Source organism: Camelus dromedarius, chromosome 2 (assembly GCF_036321535.1).
Source record: "Camelus dromedarius isolate mCamDro1 chromosome 2, mCamDro1.pat, whole genome shotgun sequence".
Classification (NCBI taxonomy): domain Eukaryota; kingdom Metazoa; phylum Chordata; class Mammalia; order Artiodactyla; family Camelidae; genus Camelus; species Camelus dromedarius.
Genome location: NC_087437.1, coordinates 118,190,156 through 118,212,890, shown reverse-complemented (window position 1 = coordinate 118,212,890; position 22,735 = coordinate 118,190,156). Strand labels below are relative to the sequence as shown.

Here is a 22,735-nt window from a genome sequence, read left to right as displayed (position 1 = left end):
GTTAAATTACTTGGAATCAATTTAATCTCTTCTGGAATCCATTTGAGGATCCTTTTAAAACCTTGTTATGGTGAGTTTATCTGTTATGGTGACACACTTCTGAGTATTCTGTCTGATACCCCATGCATTAGTTCTTCCACTCTGGCTGGAACATGGACTAGACCCTCCCTGATTTGAGCTTCAGGGATTTTTCTACCTGCTCCATTGTAGTGTTTCTTAGCCAGCATTAGTAGTTTCCTCACACATATGTAAATATCGGTCCACAGCTAAAGACTCATCAAAAGGAATCTTCTTCACACTCTCAAGCTTCTCCAACATGCAACTTCCTTCTCTTTGCTTTGTAAACTTGGCAGTCTTGACCGCCCCAAGCCTCACATTTGGTCTACTCAACTCAAAAATTCCGCCAAGTTCTTTTTAGAGATGATGTGGTAACTTTCTCCAGGCATTAAGCTGGATGCGAGTGGGGCCCATCTCACTTGTTTCCTTCTTTCACAGCTTACTGCTTTGTATTGACTGAATGTTTACTTGCAGGAGGGTAAATCCAGCTCCTGTTTTGTTGTTTCATCATGGGCAGAGACAGAATTTCATATTTTTAAGTTCTATGTCATTGTGAAGTTTTATCCAATTCTTATTCATGAAGACAGTTGCATTGCTCCTTCAGTGCTGGGGAGTAGACAGAATGATTGAAATGTATTAGAGTTACATGCACAATTGCTATAACAGATAAGCATATTTTTGTAACTTAATTGGAATTATTTTGTAGACAGTTGGAATGCTTTCCAAGTCATTATGAGGACATCCATTTATCTCCTTTCAGATTGTCTAATCAAGATGACATTAAATTTCAAAGTGTTTATTCAAACCTGAAAACATTCTGGAGTCTCAGAATGAGCTAAAGGTTATACTTTCTAGATAATGTCTACCTAAGGCTTAGGTGTATTTCTTTTCATTTTGGAAGGCCTTTATAGAAGTAATTCATTTTACTAAGCCTATCCACTCACATTTTCCTATGAAATCAATAAAAGTGTTTTGGTCCTAAATGGGTTTTCCATTCCAAATAAAAATACCCAATTTGCAAATCTAATAGTCTGTTTTAGTTTTTATGTTTTCTGATATCTGTGGAGCAACTGACACTGTTGAAAACTGTTGGTTGACTTTTGAAAATGCTGTCCTTTTCCTAAGAGCTTCATTCTCTCTAGGATTTGGGCTATGGATCTCATAATTTCTTCTTTATCTTTATATTTCTTTCTTTTCCCATTTCTTTAAAATATTTAATGTTTTAATTGAAGTATAGAATACATACATAGAAGTATGCATATAACAGAGTACATCTCAATGAAATTTTCATCAGCTGAACACATCAGTGTACCCAACACCCAGATCAAGAAAATGAACACAGCCAGCAGCCTGTGCCCCCTCATACCATTTCTGTTCTCCATGTCCATCTCCCACCCCATGAAAACCATTATCCTGACTCTTAACATCATAGGTTAATTTTTCCTAGTTTATGCTTGATATAAATGGAATAATATAATATGTACTCTTGTGTTTATTTACTTTTCTTCAACATTATGGCTTTGAGATTCATAATATTTTTGTTTGTCATTGTAGTTATTTCATTCTTATTTTTGTATATTGATTCAGTGTGCAAATAGATCACAATATATTTATCAATTTTTTTGACTATTGATGGATATTTGAGTGATTTCCAGTTTGGGACTCACAAATAGTACTGCTACGAATATTCCAGTGTGCATTTTTTGTGAGCATATGCATACATTCAGTTGGATAAATACCTACCAGTTGAATTGTTGAGTCATAAGGTATGAATAGGTTTAGCTGTAGTAAATACTGATGAACTGCTTTCCAGAACAGTTTTATCAGTTTACGTTCCTGCTTGCAGTGTGTGTGTGTTTCATGTTGCTCCACATCCTTGAGACACTCAGTATATCCTATTTTTTCCATTTCAGTCATTCAGACAAGTGTGTAGTGGTAACTCCTTAATTTGCAGTTCCCTGATAACTAGTGACATTGAATATTTTTCCATGTGCTTATTGGCCATTTATACATTGCAGTTTGTGAAGTGACCATCTAAGTCTTTTGCCCATTTTTTAATAGATTATTTTTTCTTATTGACATGTAGGAGTTCATTATGTATTTGGCGTGCAAGTCTGTGGTCCCATATCCTTTGCTCACCTTTTATATATTAACTATCTCTGAGGATCCATCATTGGTTTTTGTCTCTTCTGATTCTTTACATTCTTCTTGGTGTATCTCACCCAGTGGTTGGCTTCAGCTTCCCTAAGTGTAGACTCTCTCTGAGACCTCACACACCCCTGTCCTCAACTTGCTAGTGGGTGGCCAAAGGGTCAGTGCCCACTTAACCTCAGTAGAGCTGACGTTGTTTACCCAGCTGGCTCTGCCCTGTATGTTCTCTGCGCGCTCACTGTAACTATGCAATCAGGCATATTCACTTATTTCTTGTCCTCACTCTCATTACTTCCATGCCTTGCCCATGAATTCTGGCAGATCGTATCAGACATATCTGTATAGTTGGGTTTTCTCCTCCCTTCACACCACCCATGCCCAGGAAGGACTGGGCCACTCCCACAGCAGACTTCCTGCCTCTAGTCTTCACTCCTCATCTACCCAGTGTTTACTTTCTAAAACTATATTCCATAAAATTGCTTGTTCTATTTCAAAACTTTCATTGACTGTTTTTAAAGCAACTTTATTGAGGTATAATTTACACATAAAACCTTTCACTTATTTGTACATTTCAGGGGTTTTTGTTAGTCAGTTCTCAGGTATGTACAACCTTTGCCACAGTCAGTTTTAGACCATTTTAATCATCTCAGGAAGACACTCTGTGTCTGTCACCCTCCTCCCCATTCACCCTCACCTCCACCCTTAAGTAAACCACTCGTCCACTTTCTGTCTCTATATAGAGTTCCCTTTTCGGGGCATTTCACGTGAGTGTAATCATGTAGTATGTGCTCTTTTGTGACTTACTCTTTTCACTTAGCATAATGTCATTAGGAGTCATCCCTGAGTATAACACACGTCAGGGTTTCGTTTCTCTTTATTGCTGAGTATAATTCCATTGCATGGGTATACCACATTTTGTTCATCCATTCTTCAGTTGATGGACACTTGAGTTGTTTCCACATTGACTATTAGATATAACACTGCTTTCAGCATTTGTACACAAGTTTTTGCACAGACATGTGTTCATTCCTCTTGGATGTATGCCTAGGGATGGGGCTCCCTATTGTCCCCAGAATTAAGCACATGCTTCTTAGCTTGAGGTCTGACACGCTTATGATCTAGACTTCACAATAAACTTTTGAAATGGAAGCTTCCAAGGATCACCCTTCAAACCTTGGGCATAAGCATATCCCAAGGCTTTAGCAAGTGACAGGTACTTGCTAGGTGCTGAGTAAGTATGTACAGAAGCAGTGATTATTAAGACCCTGAAGCTTCCTCTGCAAGATTCTGTGTGACTGTCAGTTCTGCCCTGAAGTTCCTGGTATCCAGTATCTTCTGACTTTTCTCCTGCCTGTGACAACTCAGTGTCCTAACATGTCTTTGCCTTCTGCCTAGAATATGCTTTCCCTTCTCCTTTGGGAAGCTTTCCTCATTTTCCCCAGGTTGGGTTAATTTCTCCATCATTTATGTTTCTGTAGCACTTTGTTGCTAATTCTGTCACAACACTCAGCAAACAGTTATCATTGATCTCCTAACATGAGCATGGCACCCTCTAGACCAAAAATTCCTTGAGAGCAGTAACATGACTCCTATAGATCTGTGTAACTGAGACCTTGCACAGGGCCTTGCACATAACAGTTGCTCAATAAATACTGTTGCATGAATGAATGCTCATGGCATTGCTTCCTGTACAGTTTCTCCCACATTTCTTCCTTTCACTTTGCCGTATTTGAATTTTAAAGAAAGCAATATTGACTTATTTTTATTTTTAGAGTAACATTCTCCTTTCTGTTTATCACTGGAGCCTTGGTTATACCATCTGTTATAATGATATAAAATATGGAGAAATCTGCATGCGAAGAAACAGTTCTCCAGAGCCCCTTCCTTTAGTGCCCTTAGTGTTCATACCCCAGGATTTTATACCTTGAATCTCACAACAATATTCTGCAAAATGTTTTGTTTAGCTTTTCTGTTAATAAACTGCAATTATTTTTAAGGAACTTTCATATATACACACAATTCACATTAAGATTGCCTGTGCCCTTACTGGAGGGAGCAAATGTTACTGTATTTAAAGTGCATGCAGCCCTCCATAAAATGAAGTACCATTGTTTAAGCAGATGGATGGTCCCTTAGATGGAGGAAATAAAAGCTGTTGGAATATAGTTTGGGTTTTCTTTTGCTTGTGGCCATATGATGTGTATCTTAGAGAATGAGTTTATGTTACATTATTAAGCTCAGTGGTGTGAAATAGAAAGACTCAAGTGAAATACCTAAAAAAATGTAAGGAGAAGTGACAGTAATCCCCCACAGGTCACTTATCTCTTTAACTACTAGGATTAAACATTTATTTTGCATTTTTCTCACAGTCATTTAAATAATTTCATAAGCTGAGTCTTAGAATGTGGCTTACGAGATGAAACTCTACATTTAATTAAGAAATATTTTTATACACACTTATATTTTCAAAAACTGCCATTCTTAACAAGGCTATTTTTATGATACAAGAGAGCAAATTCCAGTATGACTAAATTTCATTTAGTTTGAATTACCCACAGTTCAGTTGACAGACTAGTAATGTGGGGAGGGGAAAGAATGAATCTGGGTGGAATTAATTAGCCTCAAGAGTGACAGTTACCTCATTCCTAACAGTATGTTTTGGGTAAAGTCTAATTCCCAGAAAACTCAAAATCACAGTGGTACTATCAGCATTTTTATTTGAGTGGAAAGCTGCAGTGTTTAACTGATAACTATGCTTCTGGTCTGAACTAATTTCTTAGTTAGAAATGATGTTGATATTCTGATTTACGGAGCATTGCTAAAGACTTTGGTTATGTTTCGGGGAGAAAACCATCAAATGATTACTATTTGATGAACACCACTGCCTGGCTTCTCTTTGAGAAAAATCTGTCACTTTTACAAAGTGTATTTTTCTCCAATATCTTTTGACAAATGGCGTTCACTCTGCTGCCAGCTCAGAGATAGCCAGTACTGGCCATGGGGCAAACTCATGGTCCTTCTGGTGACAGAGACCGAGAGAAAGCGGATGGATGTCCAAGTAAGATATCTGGAGGGCAGCAAATCTCATGAATACAGCTCCCCCAAGACTGGGCTTTGTACAATAAGGACAGCCATATGATGAAATAAAACCTGCATCAGGAAGACTGAGTCCTCGTTCTGCAACCTCCTAGCCTTGAATTCTGGCTCAAGTGACTCCTCTGAGTCTCCACCTCATCTTCTGCAGAGAAGAACCTGTGCTCACCTGGTAGGGCTGTTGTTCACAAGAGTAAATGAAATAACACCTTGAGTTTCATGACATGGCCAGGTACGGCGTGGGCATAATAAATGTTACTCTCATCTCTGCCCAGTGACATGAATTCCAATGTCTAGGGCTTCTTTTTTCTCTTGTGAATATGTGACTGGGTATGCACTTGTTTTTAGAAAGCCATATATAAGCACAGACATCTGGGAAGTAGGTCTTCATGGCGTTTTTACATCTTTTTTTTAATTTTTGGATTCTACAAGTTAATTTTCTTTGGTTCACATAAAGGATACTCCATAAATGAATGAGGCATTCAATAAATGAAAAAGCCAAATGTATGTGAACAGGTTTGCAGACATTTTATTTGTAGTAATCAAAACAGAAACAACTAAAGTAGCCCAGATTAGGGAAATAGTTTAGAAAATCATATTATATAAAGTGTCCATACCCATGTAACTTACAGTCCACTATCTATATCTGATGTTCCTCTGCATCCAAAGATTCAACTACCTGCAGATAGTGTAATACTGTAAAACAGTCTGTATGTAAGTGGACCCATGCAGTTCAAACCGATGTTGTCCAGGGTCAGCTGTACTTGTGAAGTCTGTGAAACATGGCATTATGTACATGAAGTAATGTTAAGAGAATGAAGCAGAATCTGTAACAACTGCATGTTTTATGTATGCACATTATGACATAGTTTAATTATATGGGCATGTAGGCAGATGGATCAGAAGAGATAAATTGAAACAGAATCTGTCATAGGCTGGTGGAATTGAATGTTACTTTTGTCAAAGTTCTCTTTATTAGTGCTACATATTTTCAATGAAAAATGCATTGCTAGTATCTGCAGATACTAACTACTATATAAAAATAGATGAACAATAAGGACCTACTGTATCGCACAGGGAATGATATTCAGTATCTTGTAATAGCCTATAATGAAAAAAATATGAGAAGGAATATGTGTATGTGTAACTGAATCTCTAAGCTGTATACCAGGAATTAGCACGTTGTAAACCAACTATGCTTCAATAAAAAATATATTTTAAAAATGCATTTTTTTTTAAAAAAATGCATTGTTAATTGGACACTATGTTCAGAAAACCAACTGTGCTTTTTAAAATGCTTTACGTATGATCTTTAATTTTAATTAAAAAAACTGTGATGAATTTCACTCAGAATTAGCTCTCAATGTACCTTTCAACAAGAGCAGTTTGATCCTAGCAACTAGATTTAGTCATTCAGTCAGTACCTTCTTATTAAGTACCCACTGGCTGTTCTGCTCTGTGCCCTATTCAATAGTGTGAGCAAATCATGGCATTGCTCTTAATGGGCCTTTTGTTCTTGAGGGCCTATATCATTCAATAAATGAATACGAAATGCACAATGTAAATTCCAGTAGTGGTCAGTACCTTGGAGATGGAACAGGGTGTGGGGCAGGGGGTTGAAGAGTAATCTTTTCAAAGTTAAGATCCAGGATAACTTAGCCTGTGGACAAAATATGAGATAAACATGGGCCACATTTTTCAGTACTGGCCTCTCTGTCTATAATAGATTGAGCAATTTTGAATTATTTCGGTGTAGATTAGCCTCATGACAGTTTCTCAGCATAACCACCTGAGGCCAAGCTGATTGAAGGATGAGTTCAGAAGGTGCACTTTACTGACATATTCTTGTGTTGTCTTCTTGTAGTTTTCAGTGAGGACCTTCACTCCAGCCTCTACTTTGTCAATGCATCTCTGCAAGAGGTAGTGTTTGCGAGCACCACGGGGACCCTGGTGCCCTGCCCCGCTGCAGGCATCCCTCCTGTGTCTCTCAGATGGTACCTAGCGACGGGTGAGGAGATCTACGATGTCCCCGGGATCCGCCACGTCCACCCCAACGGCACTCTCCAAATCTTCCCCTTCCCTCCTTCAAGCTTTAGTACCTTAATCCATGATAATACTTACTATTGCACAGCTGAAAATCCTTCAGGGAAAATTAGAAGTCAGGATGTCCACATCAAGGCTGGTGAGTACGGTTCCTTGAACTTTGTTCCTTCTGTGCCTGCCGGGGATCTGGATGAGTAATGACAGACAATATGCCAACAGCTGAGAACCCATGAAAATCCTCTCATTTGTCCACTCTTCTAATGGCTGCTTTGAGATGTCAGAGCATCTCTTGACTGGATCCTAGAGTGCCTTATTTACTGTTGGAACTAAAACTCAAATTAGTGGTTCTCGTCCTCAGTGAAACAAATATACAGATTCCTGTAAATTCACCTGTAGCTTTTTTCTTGCTGAGGTATTTCTATTTTTAGTCAACGTTTTTGCTGTTTGAACAAAGACATGTCAAGAACAACCCCATTCAATGCAGACATATTCCCTAACAACCCTGTTTCTGTAAATCACCAAACACTGAAAAAGGGAGAAATCCTTCAGTGGAACTAACATTAAGTTTGCAATACCATTCTTGGGTCAGTTTTAATGTAGTCACTCAACAAATACTCCTTGAGCTTCTGTTTTGATTCAGGCACTGTGCCAGGTACACAGGGTGGATGGGGGGAAAAGCATGGGTTCCTTCCTCACAGAACTTGTGTTCTAATGAGGGAGTCAGACAATGGACAAATAAATCAAGTTGGGTCACAGTTATAATGGAAAGTTGGCTTCTGTTCCAGGCATTATGGTATTTTCTGAGGATGTTGTAAAAAAAAATGGGGAGAGAAAAAGTCATCAGCTGAGAATCAGTGGAAATCCTATCATCAGTTCAGTCTAATACTGACTGAGATGCTGCTTTGAGATGTCAGAGCATCTTTTGACTGGATTTTGGAGTGCTTCACGTTGCTGGAACTAGAACTTGAAATTAATGATATCAAGTCGATAAGGTCTAAACTATATCCCAAACTTACTGTATTTTAACTAATTGATACTAAGTTTTAGTATTTCACACCCAGTGTGTTTGCTTTCATGTCCCCCTCTCTGCTCTTTCCCCTATGACTCCATCCTAAAGGCAGGCAGCAGGGGAGTAGGGAGGGCAAAGGGAGAACAGTGGACAAGGAATTGATGGAATAAAACTGTTGCATCAGTGTTTATTGTTAGTGAAACAGAATCAATCTAATATTCTTACAGTCTTTGTGAAGTTTTTAAAAAAAGGCTCTTTTAACATTTTTGACTGTCACATGTTAAAGTGCTGTCAATAAATAAACCCTGAATCAATTACATTCCTTTTAACATCATACTGCATTTTTTAAATTGCCATTGCTACAAGCCAAACCAGGAATACAATCTGAGGTTCAGAGACGTTGACGGTTATACATACAGGACACAGTGTCATTCTGTACCTTTAATAAAGCCCAGAAAATAATAAACGCAGCTAGACTCCAGTTAGCAAACAGTGTTGCTACCTTTCTTAAAGCTTAGCCTTCCAAATACTATGGTAGACTGACATTGTATAATGATGGGGTAAAGAAAATGTGACTTTGATTATTGTCTTAGGCACCAGGTAGCTGGGGGAGCTTTGTAATAATTTCTGCAGCAAGTGTGAAGGTGCTACTTGAAGTCATCACAACATGAACATAATATGAGATGTTTCTGAATTCCTGCATGTGATCTCTTTGATGTAAGCAATCAAACATCAGACTACGACTCGTTCTGCTAGCTAGTCATTTCCCAACTCTAGCTTGATCTCCATGACATGCTCATGAATCCAAGACTTGCATGAAAATGCGGTTAAGAAAGGGAGAAAAACATTGGCTTTAATCAATTGGCGTTGTGAAAAGTTGATACCCCAAAGAATTAAAATAAAGCACATGAAATTTGTATAGGAACTTCTAAGGCTGACAAACAGGGAGACATAGTGAATGCCTTCTCCCTGGCAGGCTGACAAGGTTAATGATGTGTCATAAAAACATTTTTATAAACTTCAAAGTACCACTTATAGTAAAACCTGAAACTTCAAACAGCTATACTTGTAGGTGTTAATCTGTTATTTCTGCCTTGGGTTTCCTGTCAGATAAAAGAATTAAATGCTTACTTCTGTTTTAACTGCTGTTTTCTAAATTTGTCATGGAATGGACCATGTGAGTTTTAGAGGGGTGGAAATTCCTCCATCTTATCTGACATCCATGCAGCCTTCCCCCTTCCATGCTGCCGCATGCTTGCTGTTTATGTGCTGGTGTTCTTACACCTGAGTCTGTCGTACACACCACTGCCATGTCAGTTAGAACACACAAGACCAATAGTCATGTTGCCCAAATGAAATCTCTTTTCTCATTTAATTTTACAACTTCTTATGAGCACATTATGGTTGCAGTAGCCTTTTAGATTATTTATTGGGTGCTTGAAAATCTGGTTTCACCATTGTTATGTCGATGCTAGTACAGAGCTGGATGTCTATTTGGAAGGTCAGGTAAGGGTTATTTATGTTACTCAGTGATGGCTGTACTGCAGGTTTGAGCAGAACGACTCAGGGCGTATTCTCCAAAATGTCTCAGTGTCCCTCTCGACTGGCATTGTGGTTTTCCTGGAATAATCCATTAGGTAAAATGGCCTCATAATCTCTCCTTTGGAAGTACATGGAATTCTTATTTTTAACAGTTTTCAGTGACTTTGATTTAGGTCTGACTGTCAACAAAACAAGAAAGGTTCATCCATCGTCTCCTTAATCAGCAATCCTAGTTCTCCTTTAAATAAAATGCTTTCTTGCCCTTTTTGTTCTGAGGACTGAAATACAGATGGGCGACTTGAAACAGCACTGCCCTGCTGTGTTATGTTTCTCCTTAGCAAATAGTAATTAGCTACATGACCTTGGGCAAGTCAAAACATTTCTAGTGATTGTTCTCTCCTTAGTAAATTGTGGTTAATAACGTTTGACTGGGGCTTCTGCTTATGGCCAAGATAGAGTAGCAGAGACCAAATTTACCCATTTATCTGAAACAACAACAGCACACAGACAAAACATAAAAAGCAACAGTTTTCAAGACTGGCCATCAGTTGGTGAAGGAAAGTGGTCCGTGAGAAACTGGAAGAAACAGCTGAGCCCAGTGATTGCCCCGGTTTACTGCCTTAAGTTTCCAGATGGAGGACAGAATCACCTGCATTTGAAATTTACAGTGGCTTTATTCATACTTGCCAAAAATTGGACACAACAAAGATGTATTTCAGCATGTGAATGAAGAGTGACAGATCCTCTCCTTGACTAAACTTGAGTCAGGCTCCTCTGAGCCCTTTTCTTGAATAGTCCTTGACCTTGACCTTCTGTGTCTGTTATCCCTGAGCCCAGTTTTAGCAAGAATCCTGCTAAGTCATTCCCCACCTTTGATACCTGATCACTCTTGACATCCAGTCATGTTTGTCATCTTACCTTTGATGTGAATAAGTCTTGGGCCTGCCTTTGGCAAGAATCTCCTCAACCTTGATGTCTCCTCTTAGTAATTTTCCATCCACTAACCCCCTCACTCTGCTTGTTGGCTATAAATCCTCACTTGTTCTTACTATATTTGGAGTTGAGAAAAAATTCTCTCTCAATTGGAATAGTCATGAGCCCTATTGCAAAAGTCTTGAGTAAAGTCATCCTTTACATTTTAACAAGTATCAGAAATAATTTTTCTTTAACAATAAGCAAACTAGTATATCCATGCAATGGAGTGTTAGTGATAGAAAGAAATGAGCTATCAAACCACGAAAAGACATGGAGGAAACTTAAATGCATACTATTATGTGAAAGCAGCCAATCTGAAAAGGCTGTATACTGTGTGATTCGAACTATATGACATTGTGGAAGAGTCAAAACTGTGGAGACAGTAAAAAGATCAGTCATTACCAGGGGTTGGAGGAGGGAAGGAAGGTGAATAAGTGGATCACTGGACATTTTTAGGGCAGTGAAACTATTCTATATAATACTTTAATGGCAGACACATGACATTATTCATAGAACTGTGCAGCACAGATTGAACCTCAGTGTAAACCATGGACTTTGGTTAATAGTAATGTCTAAATATTGGTTCATTAACTACAACAAATGTATCACACTAATGCAAATTGCTAATAATGAGAGAAACTGTAGGGTGTGGGGACAGGTATATGGGAACTATCTCTACTTTTAGTGAAATTTTTCTGTAAACTTAAAAATGCTCTTAAAAAGTATTCAAAAAATTGAAAAATGCTTTTTTTAATTAAAATCTTTTATTGATTTATAATAATTTTACAATGTTGTGTCAAATTCCAGTGTAGAGCACAATTTTTCAGTTATACATGAACATATATATATTCATTGTCACATTTTTTTCTCTGTGAGCTACCATAAGATCTTGTGTACATTTCCCTGTGCTATACAGTATAATCTTGTTTATCTATTCTACAATTTTGAAATCCTGTCTGTCCCTTCCCACCCTCCGCCCCATTGGCAACCACAAGTTTGTATTCTATGTCTATGAGTCTGTTTCTGTTCAGTATTTATGCTTTGTTTGTTTGTTTGTTTGTTTGTTTTAGATTCCACATATGAGCAATCTCATATGGTATTTTTCTTTCTCTTTCTGACTTACTTCACTTAGAATGACATTCTCCAGTAGCATCCATGTTGCTGCAAATGGCGTTATGTTGTTGGTTTTTATGGCTGAGTAGTATTCCATTGTATAAATATACCATATCTTCTTTATCCAGTCATCTGTTGATGGACATTGAGGCTGTCTCCATGTCTTGGCTATTGTAAATAGTGCTGCTATGAACATTGGGGTGCAGGTGTAATCCTGAAGTAGGGTTCCTTCTGGATATATGCCCAGGAGTGGGATTCCTGGGTCATACGGTAAGTCTTTTCCTAGTCTTTTGAGGAATCTCCATACTGTTTTCCACAGCGGCTGCACCAAACTGCATTCCCACCAGCAGTGTAGGAGGGTTCCCCTTTCTCCACAGCCTCTCCAGCATTTGTCATTTGTGGATTTTTGAATGATGGCCGTTCTGACTGATGTGAGGTGATACCTGATTGTAGTTTTGATTTACATTTCTCTGATAATTAGTGATATTGAGCATTTTTTCATGTGCCTATTGATCATTTATATGTCTTCCTTGGAGAATTGCTTGTTTAAGTCTTTTGCCCATTTTTGGATTGGGTTGTTTGGTTGTTTCTTATGAAGTTGTATGAGCTGCTTATATATTCTGGAGATCAAGCCTTTGTTGGTTTCATTTGCAAAAATTTTCTCCCATTCTGTAGTTTGTCTTTTTGTTTTACTTATGCTTCAAGTAGCTTAATATACAAATAGAATAGGAACATATGTCCCAAAGGAATAGATGTTGAAATAAAAAACAATGTAGAAGAAAGATTAGCCAAAATTTTCCAAATTTGATGAAAAGTATAAACCCACAGATACAAGGAGCTCAACAAACCTCAAGCACAAGATACATAAAGAGAAATATATCAAGACACATCATAATCAAATTGCTCAGAACCAATAATGAAGAGAAAATGTTAAAACAGCCAGAGGAAAAAAGACACATTATACACAGAGGAACAAAGATAAGAATGACAATAGATTTCTCATCAGAATCAATGTGAGAAAATAGTGAGGCAATATCTTTAAAGTACTGAAAGAAAAGTGATCTGGAAATCTGGAAATCTATATCCAGTGGAAGTATCTTTTAAAAATAAAGGTGAAATAAAGGCTTTCTTAGACACATAAAAGCTGAAAGTACTCATCAGCAGCTGACATTTACTGGTAGAAATCTTAAAGAGAGTCTTACAATCAGAAGGAAAATGACACCAGGTGGGATCTTAGAGCTACTCAAAGGAAAGAAGATTGATAGAAATGGCAGTTACATGGGTAAATAAATCATGTACATTTTTGGTTATTTAAACTTCATACTTTAAAAGATAATTGACTGTTTAAGCAAAAATAGTAGCAATGTCTTATGTTAATATAGATAGAAGTAAAATGGGTGACAACAATGGCACTAAGTCCTGGAGTAAAGACATAGAGTATTGTAAAGTTCTTTTTCCATTTATATCACCTGGCTATAGATGGTGACAAGTTATAGATGTATATTATAAAACCTAAAGCAATCACTAAAGTAACAAAACAAAGAGTTATGGCTAATCAGCCAACAAAAGAGAAAAAATGCTTAATCCAAAACAAAGAATAGGAAAAAGAAAACAACATATGGTGAAAATAGAAATCAAATAACAAGATTGTAGACTTAAAATTAATGATACTGATAATCAACATTAAACATAAATGTTCCAATAATCTGAATTGAGGTCAGAGATTGCCAAGTTAGATTCAAATGCTGCTTAAAAGAAACACACTTTAAATATGAAGACATAGATGTGACAAAGGTAAAGGAATGGGAAAAGGTATACCATGTTCATCAAATCAGATAAATCTAATTAAAAGCAAATATCAAAAGAAAGCTGGAGTATCCTATGTTAATATGAACAAAATATATTTCAGAGGAAAGAATATTATCAGGGCTAAAGGAAGTCATTATGTAAAAGAGGTTAATTAATTAAGAGAGTATGACTATTACAAATTTTTATGCACCTAAAACATAACTTTACAATAGATGACATAATAACTGATGAAACTGCAAAAAGAAACAGACAAATCAAAATGTATAGTTGGAGATTTCAGTGTCCCTCTCTTAGTAACTGGCAGAAGTAGACAGAAAATGAGCAAGAATAAAGAATGCTTGAATGGCACTGTTAATCAACTTGACCCAAATGATGCTTAAATACAGAACATTCCATCCAATGATAGCACAATACACATTCTCTTTAAGAACACACAGATATTTATTAAAATAAACCATATTGTGAATGAAACTGGTCAGATGAATTTTTTAAATGTTAAGTCATATAAAGTATGTTCTTTGACTACAGTGGAATTAAATTAGAGTTACTAACAGTATAATTTCTGGGAAATCCTCAAATACTTGGATACTAAAAAAATACTTCTAAATGATCTATGTCAAAGAAAAAGCAGGAGGTAAATAAAGTATTTTGAACTGAGTAAAAATGAAAGAACAATCTAAGAATTTGGAGAATGTCATTAAAGTAATGTTTAGGGGGAGAAGTTTATAGTTCTAAAAACTTACATTAGAAATGAAAAATGGTCTCTCTTAGTGATCTCAAGTGATCTTAACTCCAGAAAAAAAGACTAAATTCAAACCAATATGAGCAAAAAGGAAATAATAAAGATCAGAGTGGAAATTAGTATATTATAAAACAAAGGAAATCTGTGGAGCCAAAAGTTATTTCTTTGAAAAAGATCAGTAAAATCAATAAAATTGATCCACTTAAGAGGAAAATAAAAGAGAGAAGACAAATTATCAATGTCAAGAGGTTACACTACTATCCTACAGATGTAATCACTATATATATATAGTCATTAATATTTTACATTAGTCATCATTCTGCAGATATTTAAACCATAATAAAAGAATTTTAAGAACATGAATATGTCAATAAATCCAACAACTCAAATGAAATTATACATTTTTTGAAAAATATAAAATGCCAGAACTCATTCAAGAAGAAATGGGCTGAATAGCCCCATATCTATTAAGGAATTTGAATTTGTAACAGAAAATTTTCCTACAATGGAATTCCAGACTCAAATTGATTCACTCTTTTGTTTTTTAATTGAAGTGCAGTCAGTTTACAATGTTGTGTTAATTTCTGGTATACAGCATAGTGATTCAGTTATATTTATATTATTATATTTTATATTTATTATATTATTTTATAATATATATATATATATATATATTCCTTTTCATATTCATTTTGGTTCCCTCTTTATTCTACCAAATACTTGAGGAAGAAATAATAAAATTCTACACAAATTCTTCCAGAAAGTTGAAGTGGAAAGAATACTTCCCAAGTTATTTTATGAGATCAGCATTACCCTGATAATAAAACAAGACAAAGATATTATAAGAGAAAAAAACCACAAATATTTCCCATGAATATATATGTAAAAATTCTGAACAAAATTTTATCAAATTGAATCCAGTGGCATATAAAAAGGATAATACAACAACATATCAAAAGGGCTTATTAGCTCCAGGATGCAAAGTTGATTTTAAATTTGCAAATTAATCAAGGTAATTCACTATATTAACATATTAAAAATAAAACACATGTGATCACTTCAGTAGGTGCAGAAAATCATTGACAAAATACAACATCCTCCTATGATAAAAACTCTCGGAACACTCAGGAATAGAAGGGAGATTTCTCAATTTGATAAAAAGCAGCTAAGGAAATTCTACTGCAGCTGATACCATGCTTAGTGGTGAATGACTACATGCTTTCCTCCAAAGATGATGACTACAAGGATGTATGCTTTAACCACTTCTATTCAACATTGTGCTGGAGGTTGCACCCAATGCAGTATGGCCAGAAAAGTAAACAAATGGCATCCTGATTATAAAGAAAAAATTCATCATCTACAAATGTAGATGCCAATCTTTGATTTAAAAAAGTCTGATGGCATCTACAAAAAAAGCTATTCAAATATGTGAATTTATCAAAATAGAAGTATACAAGATCAACACACACACACATTGTAGGTAGAAAAAAAATTTAAATACTGTTTATAATAGCATCAAAAAACAAGAAATACTTAGGGATAAGTCTGACTCAAAGTGTGGAACACTTCAACTGAAAATTTCAAAACATTTCTGAGAGACATAAAAGAAAAAAATTTTTTTTAATGATTTGGAGGTTTTGGTATTGTTAAGATGTCAGTTCTCCCCCAAATAACCTATAGATTCAATACAATCCCAGTGAAAACCCAGAAGCCTTTTTTTTTTAAAAACAAACAGAGATTAATTAGTTGATTCTAAAATTTATATTGAAATACAGAGGACCTGGAATAGCCCAAAGAACTCTAAAGAGTAGAAATAATAATTCAAGAGGGTTAACACTTCTTGACTTTGATGTATTATAAACCTAAATAATAGAATCCAGAAATTGATCCATACATAAATGGACAACTGAAATTTGATAAAGGTGCAAAGACAATTGAGTGAAAAAAAATGTTATTTCAACAAATGATGCTGGAAAATTTTTATATCCACATGCAAAAAAAAGTTTCAATCCATACTTTGTACCGTGTACAAAATTAACTCAAAATGGATCATAGATCTAAATATAAATCAATAAACTTTTAAAGAAAAATGGGAGAAAATCTTTGCAACCTTGAGTTATGTAAAGATTTCTTAGACATGGCACGAAAATCTCAATCCATAGAAAACAAATTGTTACATTGGATTTTATCAAGATTAAAAACTTCTGTTTATTTAAGGATACTGTTAGGAAAATAAAAAGGCAAGGCCCTGCCTGGGAGAAAATGCTTCCAAGACATATATCTGTTAAAGGCCTTTTGTTCAGAAATATGACATCTAAATACTCAATCATAAGAAAACAAACACCCCTATTTTAAGAAATGGGAAAAAGATTTGGAGAGATACCGCAACAAAAAAGATATACAATGGCTAATGAGCACGTGGAAATTTGCTTAGCATCGTTAATCTTCAAGGAAATGCGAATTAACACCACAATACTGTCGATCCCTCTACATATTTAAAATTAAAAACAATGACTAGACCAAGTGTTGATGAGAATATGAAACACATGGGACTCTCATAAACTTCTGGTAGGAAAATGATACAGCCTTTTTGGAAGTTTGGCAGTTTCTTAAAAAGAGGAACACCTACCATATATTCCATCCATTCTGTTCTTAGGTACTTACTCAAAACATATGTCCACACAAAGAGTTTGATATGAGTGTTCAGCTTTATTTGTACTAGCCAAAAATGAGTCCGAGCCCACCATCAGATAAATGAGTAAACAGATTGTTACTTACTTACACAAGTGGATGAAAAGGAATGGATTATTGATGAGACAGTAGCAGGGTGGAATTTCAAAACAGTTATACTGAATAGAAAAAAACCAGGTAAAAATGTGTGTACTATGTGATCTTATTTATATAAAACTCTAAAACATGCAGACTAATCCATAACGGTGGAAAGCACTTCAGTGGTTGCCTTGTGAAGTGGGGGAAGGAGGGATTACATAGGGGGATACAGAGACTTTTGGATGATGGATCTGTTTTTAATCTTAATTATGGTGGTGGCTTCTTGGGTGTGTGCGTATGTTAAAACATCAATAAACATTTGCAGCTTGTTGAATGCCGGTTATATCTTATAAAGGTGTTTTAAGAAAAGGCAAGTGATAGCATGTGTCTGACCTATTAGAGTTGTCTTGATGTTCATATAATAGCATTAGGTAATAATAGTTGCACAGATGGTGGACATCTCTGTACCTCTCTGCCCAGCCCACAATAACCCCCTTAATTGTCTCTTGCATCTACCTCATACACAATGCCCCAAGCCGCATTTTGCCTCCACCTCCCTAATCCCTCCCAGTGACCACTGCTGCCCCTCTGATCCCTCTGGTACCCCGAGCCCTTCCTAGTCCCTTCCTCCTTGCGCTGTCCAGCAAACACTGACACCCTGCGTCTTGGTGGGCAGGGGTGTGGGTGGAGCGGGTGCACACACTTGAAAGTTGGGCATGGAGGATGCTGTCCCTGCCCTAGGCTAGCAGCACCACAGTGCATTTGCAAGCAACTTGCCTGGGGAATGTCTCTTACCCACCTTCCATCAGAGACCAAGAGTGTCCAGGCATGGAGGTTGCAACCCCTTAGGGGTCACTTGTCTATTGTGGGTTGGGGCAACGTTTGTGCATATGGGAAGAGGAGATTGCCTTTCCCATCCTGGCGGGGGCGTGGAGCATCAAGGCAGCAACTGGCAGGAAGCAGGCCCTTCAACAGGTGGGCTGTTTGTGCTGAGTCATGGAGGGTCTTGGGAGCCTGAGAGGAGTGGAGAATTTCCGTCCACATACCATTCTGAGCAGATGGGGTTCAGTGCACCATAGGAGTATCCCTGCTTTGAGAAGATCTGGGGCTGGATTGGGAGATGGGGAGATGAAACAGTTGCAGAGATTTTTAACTATGACAGTGCAGTGGTCCTGATGCTGGTGAGGCCAATAGTCAGCTAAAGGGAGAGGGCACTCCATGGTATGTGTGCACGTTACTGGGACTGAGGGTTCTCAGGATGCGGGACTTTGGATGCTAACAGAGAAGGTGCCCAAACTCTAGGTTTGTGGCTCCTGTGATGAGGCCTCGTGGAGGAAAGACACTTCCTCTATCTCCACCTGGGCACTTTCTCTTGTCTCTGTTGTCTCCTGGCTGAGACATAGAACTTGGCTCCTTTCCTTGATTTCCATTAAAAATTCCTCCACCTGAGCCATTTGTTTACTGAAGGTTTGGGGAGATGGATTGATTTTATAGCTTACAAACAAATATCATGCAGACACATAAACTTCATTTGGACTCATACCCCTGCTTAGGTGACCCTGTCCCTGGGATAATGGACTCTTCCTGCAGGCCTTCGCCACTGACCTGTTCTCTTCTATTCTCTGCCTTTTCTGTCTCCCACTGTCCACTAGGAGCAAATTCTTATTCACTGATGAGTTTGATTAGTTCACCTGTCTCTGTTGCCTCTTTCCAACTTATGGCCATAGACTCCACTCTCCACAAAGGTCTGTTCATCGAGGTATTTTTCTGTGCAGGCAGTTTCCCCCTCTGTGTATAATGATGTTTCTGGGGTCAGGCCCTTGAGTACCTGAATCATTGCCCAATGGATCTCTTGCAGATGTGGAATTGTCACATGAACATCACATCACACTGCACACAGAGTGCAGGAATGAGGGTCTTGGAAGATCCCTAAACTTCTGAAAGTCTCTCCGGTTTGAGATGAGAATGAAAATAATTCTCCAACTTAGGAAAATACAAAATACTAATGTTAAAAATGGGACTGGGATCAATCCTCTTATCAGTACTCTTAACAATGACACTCTCCAATGCTGGAATACTTAGCAAACCACGGAGCTAGCACCGATCTTAAAAGTACTTCTTTTAGAGCATTCTTTACGTCTGCCCATTAGGAGATCTCCCTTCAGAAGCTCACTCTTACCTCTGTTGATATATTCATTTCTTTTGAAATTAATTTCATGGCCAGTTTTCTTGACACATATTTGTCCCATAAATGACTAAAACTTTTTAAGAGCTGATTAGATGGTAAGATAAGTTGTCTCTGTGGATATCTTAGAAAATCATAGACTTTTAGAATTCAGACCTTGGAATCTTCCTATCCCAACGCCCTCATTTCAAATTTGAGGAAATGAAACTCTGGAGAGGTAAGGCTTATACCTACACTTACAGAGTTAGAGGGAGGCATAACCTGGGTTGGACACACCAGTGTCTCCTTATCCTGGAGGCCATGGTCTTCCCCACATTGGGAGATGGTGTGGGTCCAAGTAGCTTTACCCAGCCTGTTCATGGCAGGCATGTTTCTGGAGCTTTATCCACATTAACTGATTGAGTCATCAGAATGGACTTACTCGGTGAATACTTTTATCAAAGTCTCCATCATATAGTTGGCAAGAGAACTGCTCACTGGGTGAGTGGTAGAGCCTGGATTTGAACTCAGGCAGGTGGGCTTGCAGGATGGGCACTGGACCCCAGCACTCCCGTGCTCTAGCCCAGACCTCTAGTTTGTGGATGTCCCCTCGGAGCACTTTTCTGGGAGTGTTTGGGCAGGCTCCCTTATCAGCATCCTTCCCTCAGTGATGGGGGCAGAATGACTGTTTACAAAACTGCTTTGCGACTGTCGTGAAACAATTCACTGATGAAGAGTTATTTTAATTGTTGCATAGTTTCAAGGATTCCCAGGAGAGGTTGCTGTCCTGATTTTTTAACTCTTTCTTGATGGTCTGATTTTTCTCCCTTGGTCCTCAGAGGACATGGAGGGAAGTTCCCTATCATCATAGCTTCTGTTTAAGAAACTACTTCTCACATCCAGATGCGCTTAGGGGGTAGATGAACTATTTTTAGGCATACTCATGCCCTTTAGTTCTAAGTGTAGTTTATTGTTAACAGAATGAAGGTCTTTAAGTCAGGAAATGTAGGTTTCTTAAATATTTTTCCACTAAATATATTTGATGCAGTTAATCCATGTAAGATACAATGTGTATGTTCTGGAGAGATACTTTCAGAATGAGGATATGTGTGTTACCGGCATCCTCTTCTTGCCTTGCAGTTTTACGGGAGCCCTATACAGTCCGTGTGGAGGACCAGAAAACCATGAGAGGCAATGTCGCGGTCTTCAAGTGCATTATCCCCTCCTCCGTGGAGGCGTACATCACCGTCGTCTCATGGGAGAAAGACACCGTCTCACTCATCTCAGGTAGGCCCTGGGCTACCAGGCTCGTCAGTCACAGCTTGTTCTGGGTGTCTGATTGGGTCTCCACGTATCTGCTCATTATAACTAAGAATTAGTATGCTGAAGGTTGATGCTGTTTCATGATTAAATGTGTTATTAGTGTTTCATATTGGTTTATGCAGCTCGAATCAGACATTCTGCAGTGAGTTGACTGATGGATGGAAATTCACTTCTCTCACTGTGCATATTAGGAAAGTTGGGTTTTATTGCTGCTCCCAGGTACAGGGAGGTAGGTTGATTGTGTCTGTGGGAGACCTCGGCGATACTGAGGACTGATATCGTGAAACTATGGAAGTCCTGATTTCATGCTGTCCTGATTCTCTGAGGTGTCTTCAGAGCAGTGTGGTATCTCTGGCCTCTTTCTTGAACATTCTATTCAGAATATATATCCAGCACTGATACTGAGAGAGATTTATATATATATATATATATCTGATACTATATGTATATATATCTGATAGTGAGATAGAATATATAAATAATATGTTATTTAGGTACAAATATAAGTATTTTTTTGTATTTTTTGTATATAAGTATTTGTACCTAAATAATTTCCTCATTTATTTTTGGTATCTAGAAATGATACAGCTGAAATTTAGCTTCTAAGAATCTGTGGCTCTTCTTTTCTCATGGTTTTTAAGCTGAATTCTTGCTCCTTGTTACTTGCCGGGAAAGGCCAAGGTGGGTACTATGCTCAGTTTTCCTGTTTTGCACATCTTTGGATAATGACTGTTGGCTGCTTTTGGACAAGAATCGTAATGAGCATTGAATATGGTATAAAAGGTTATAAATGATTGCTTCTCTTTCTGTGTCTTTGTGCCTGCACACACACATTCTAATGTAACTCATGGATACTACCAACATTGTGTCGACTTATAGAGATGAGAAACTGGAGCTAAACTCTCACGGTGATGGAGCTTTTTTGTTTTTTGGCTTATTGATTTGCTAGACAGTACAGGTTACTATTATAACAAGGAACATTAAAAAATCATTAAACCATTAAAAAGTCCAAATGAAAAATTAAATCTTTGGTCTTTAAAGCGCATTACAGTAAACTATGAAGTAATAGATGTTTTTGGCTTTCTTTAATATCATCTTCACAGTGAATTTGAAGTCTCTCACACTTCACTGAACAATAAATTCCTTGCTGTTATGTTGATTAATCATAGTAATTTGTTAACTTAGAATACTGAAAAAATACTCAGCTTAAAACCTGAAATGTGATTGCCATAGTCAGAATAGAGACTCACCTGCACAACTTTATTTGCCGATTTTGACTGCTTAAGGGCCTTAATTGCTCTTCTTTAGAGGCCATTTCAGTTTCTTGACCGCAGATGGAGAGATTTGATGACAAGTCGGTCTGGCTGAGCCCAGAAGCAGAGTCAGGAGCATTCAGTGTACACGGCGAGGGCTTGTGGGTTTGGGGAAGGGGAGAAGCTGGGGAGATATTTGCAGTCTCCCACACTCAGAGGTCTAGGCCTGTTCAGTCTCTACCATCTTGTAGCAGCCGTCAAAGATGCAGCCTCAGCGTCTGCCCTGGAAGGGGGCGAGAGCAGGGGAGAATTACCAGAATTACAAACTGTCTCTGAGTGCTTCTACTTAGAGATGACACATGTCATTTCTGTTCATATTTAATCAGCCAAAGCAAGTCACATGGCCACGTCTGACTTCAGTAAGACATGTGCCTGAAAGGAGTGTGCCTGAACTGGGAATCTGGGTGAGAAACAGAAATATCTACCATGAGGTCATGTATCTGTATCTATATCGGTATCTGTATCTGTTATGTTTCCCAGATGTCTTTAATTAGTGGTATGTTTATATGCAGGTTTCACCTTTTTGTAATCTATGTGAATAGACTTTTTTCTCCTTCCAACATGAACCTAATTAAAATAAAACGAGAGGAGTTTTGTATCTGGTGCTTGGAGAGGATGCTGACGTGCAAATA

At 37.6% G+C, this 22,735-nt stretch overlaps 1 protein-coding gene across 1 annotated transcript in view; it reads left to right on the top strand.

The window, feature by feature from the left end:
- Window positions 1–22,735, top strand: part of DSCAM (DS cell adhesion molecule) — a 664,041-nt gene that overhangs the window by 104,100 nt on the left and 537,206 nt on the right. Inside the window, exons 3-4 of the mRNA XM_064477198.1 lie at window positions 7,166–7,483; window positions 20,608–20,754. Coding sequence (XP_064333268.1) covers window positions 7,166–7,483; window positions 20,608–20,754 — 465 coding nt within the window. The remainder of the gene's footprint in view (window positions 1–7,165; window positions 7,484–20,607; window positions 20,755–22,735) is intronic.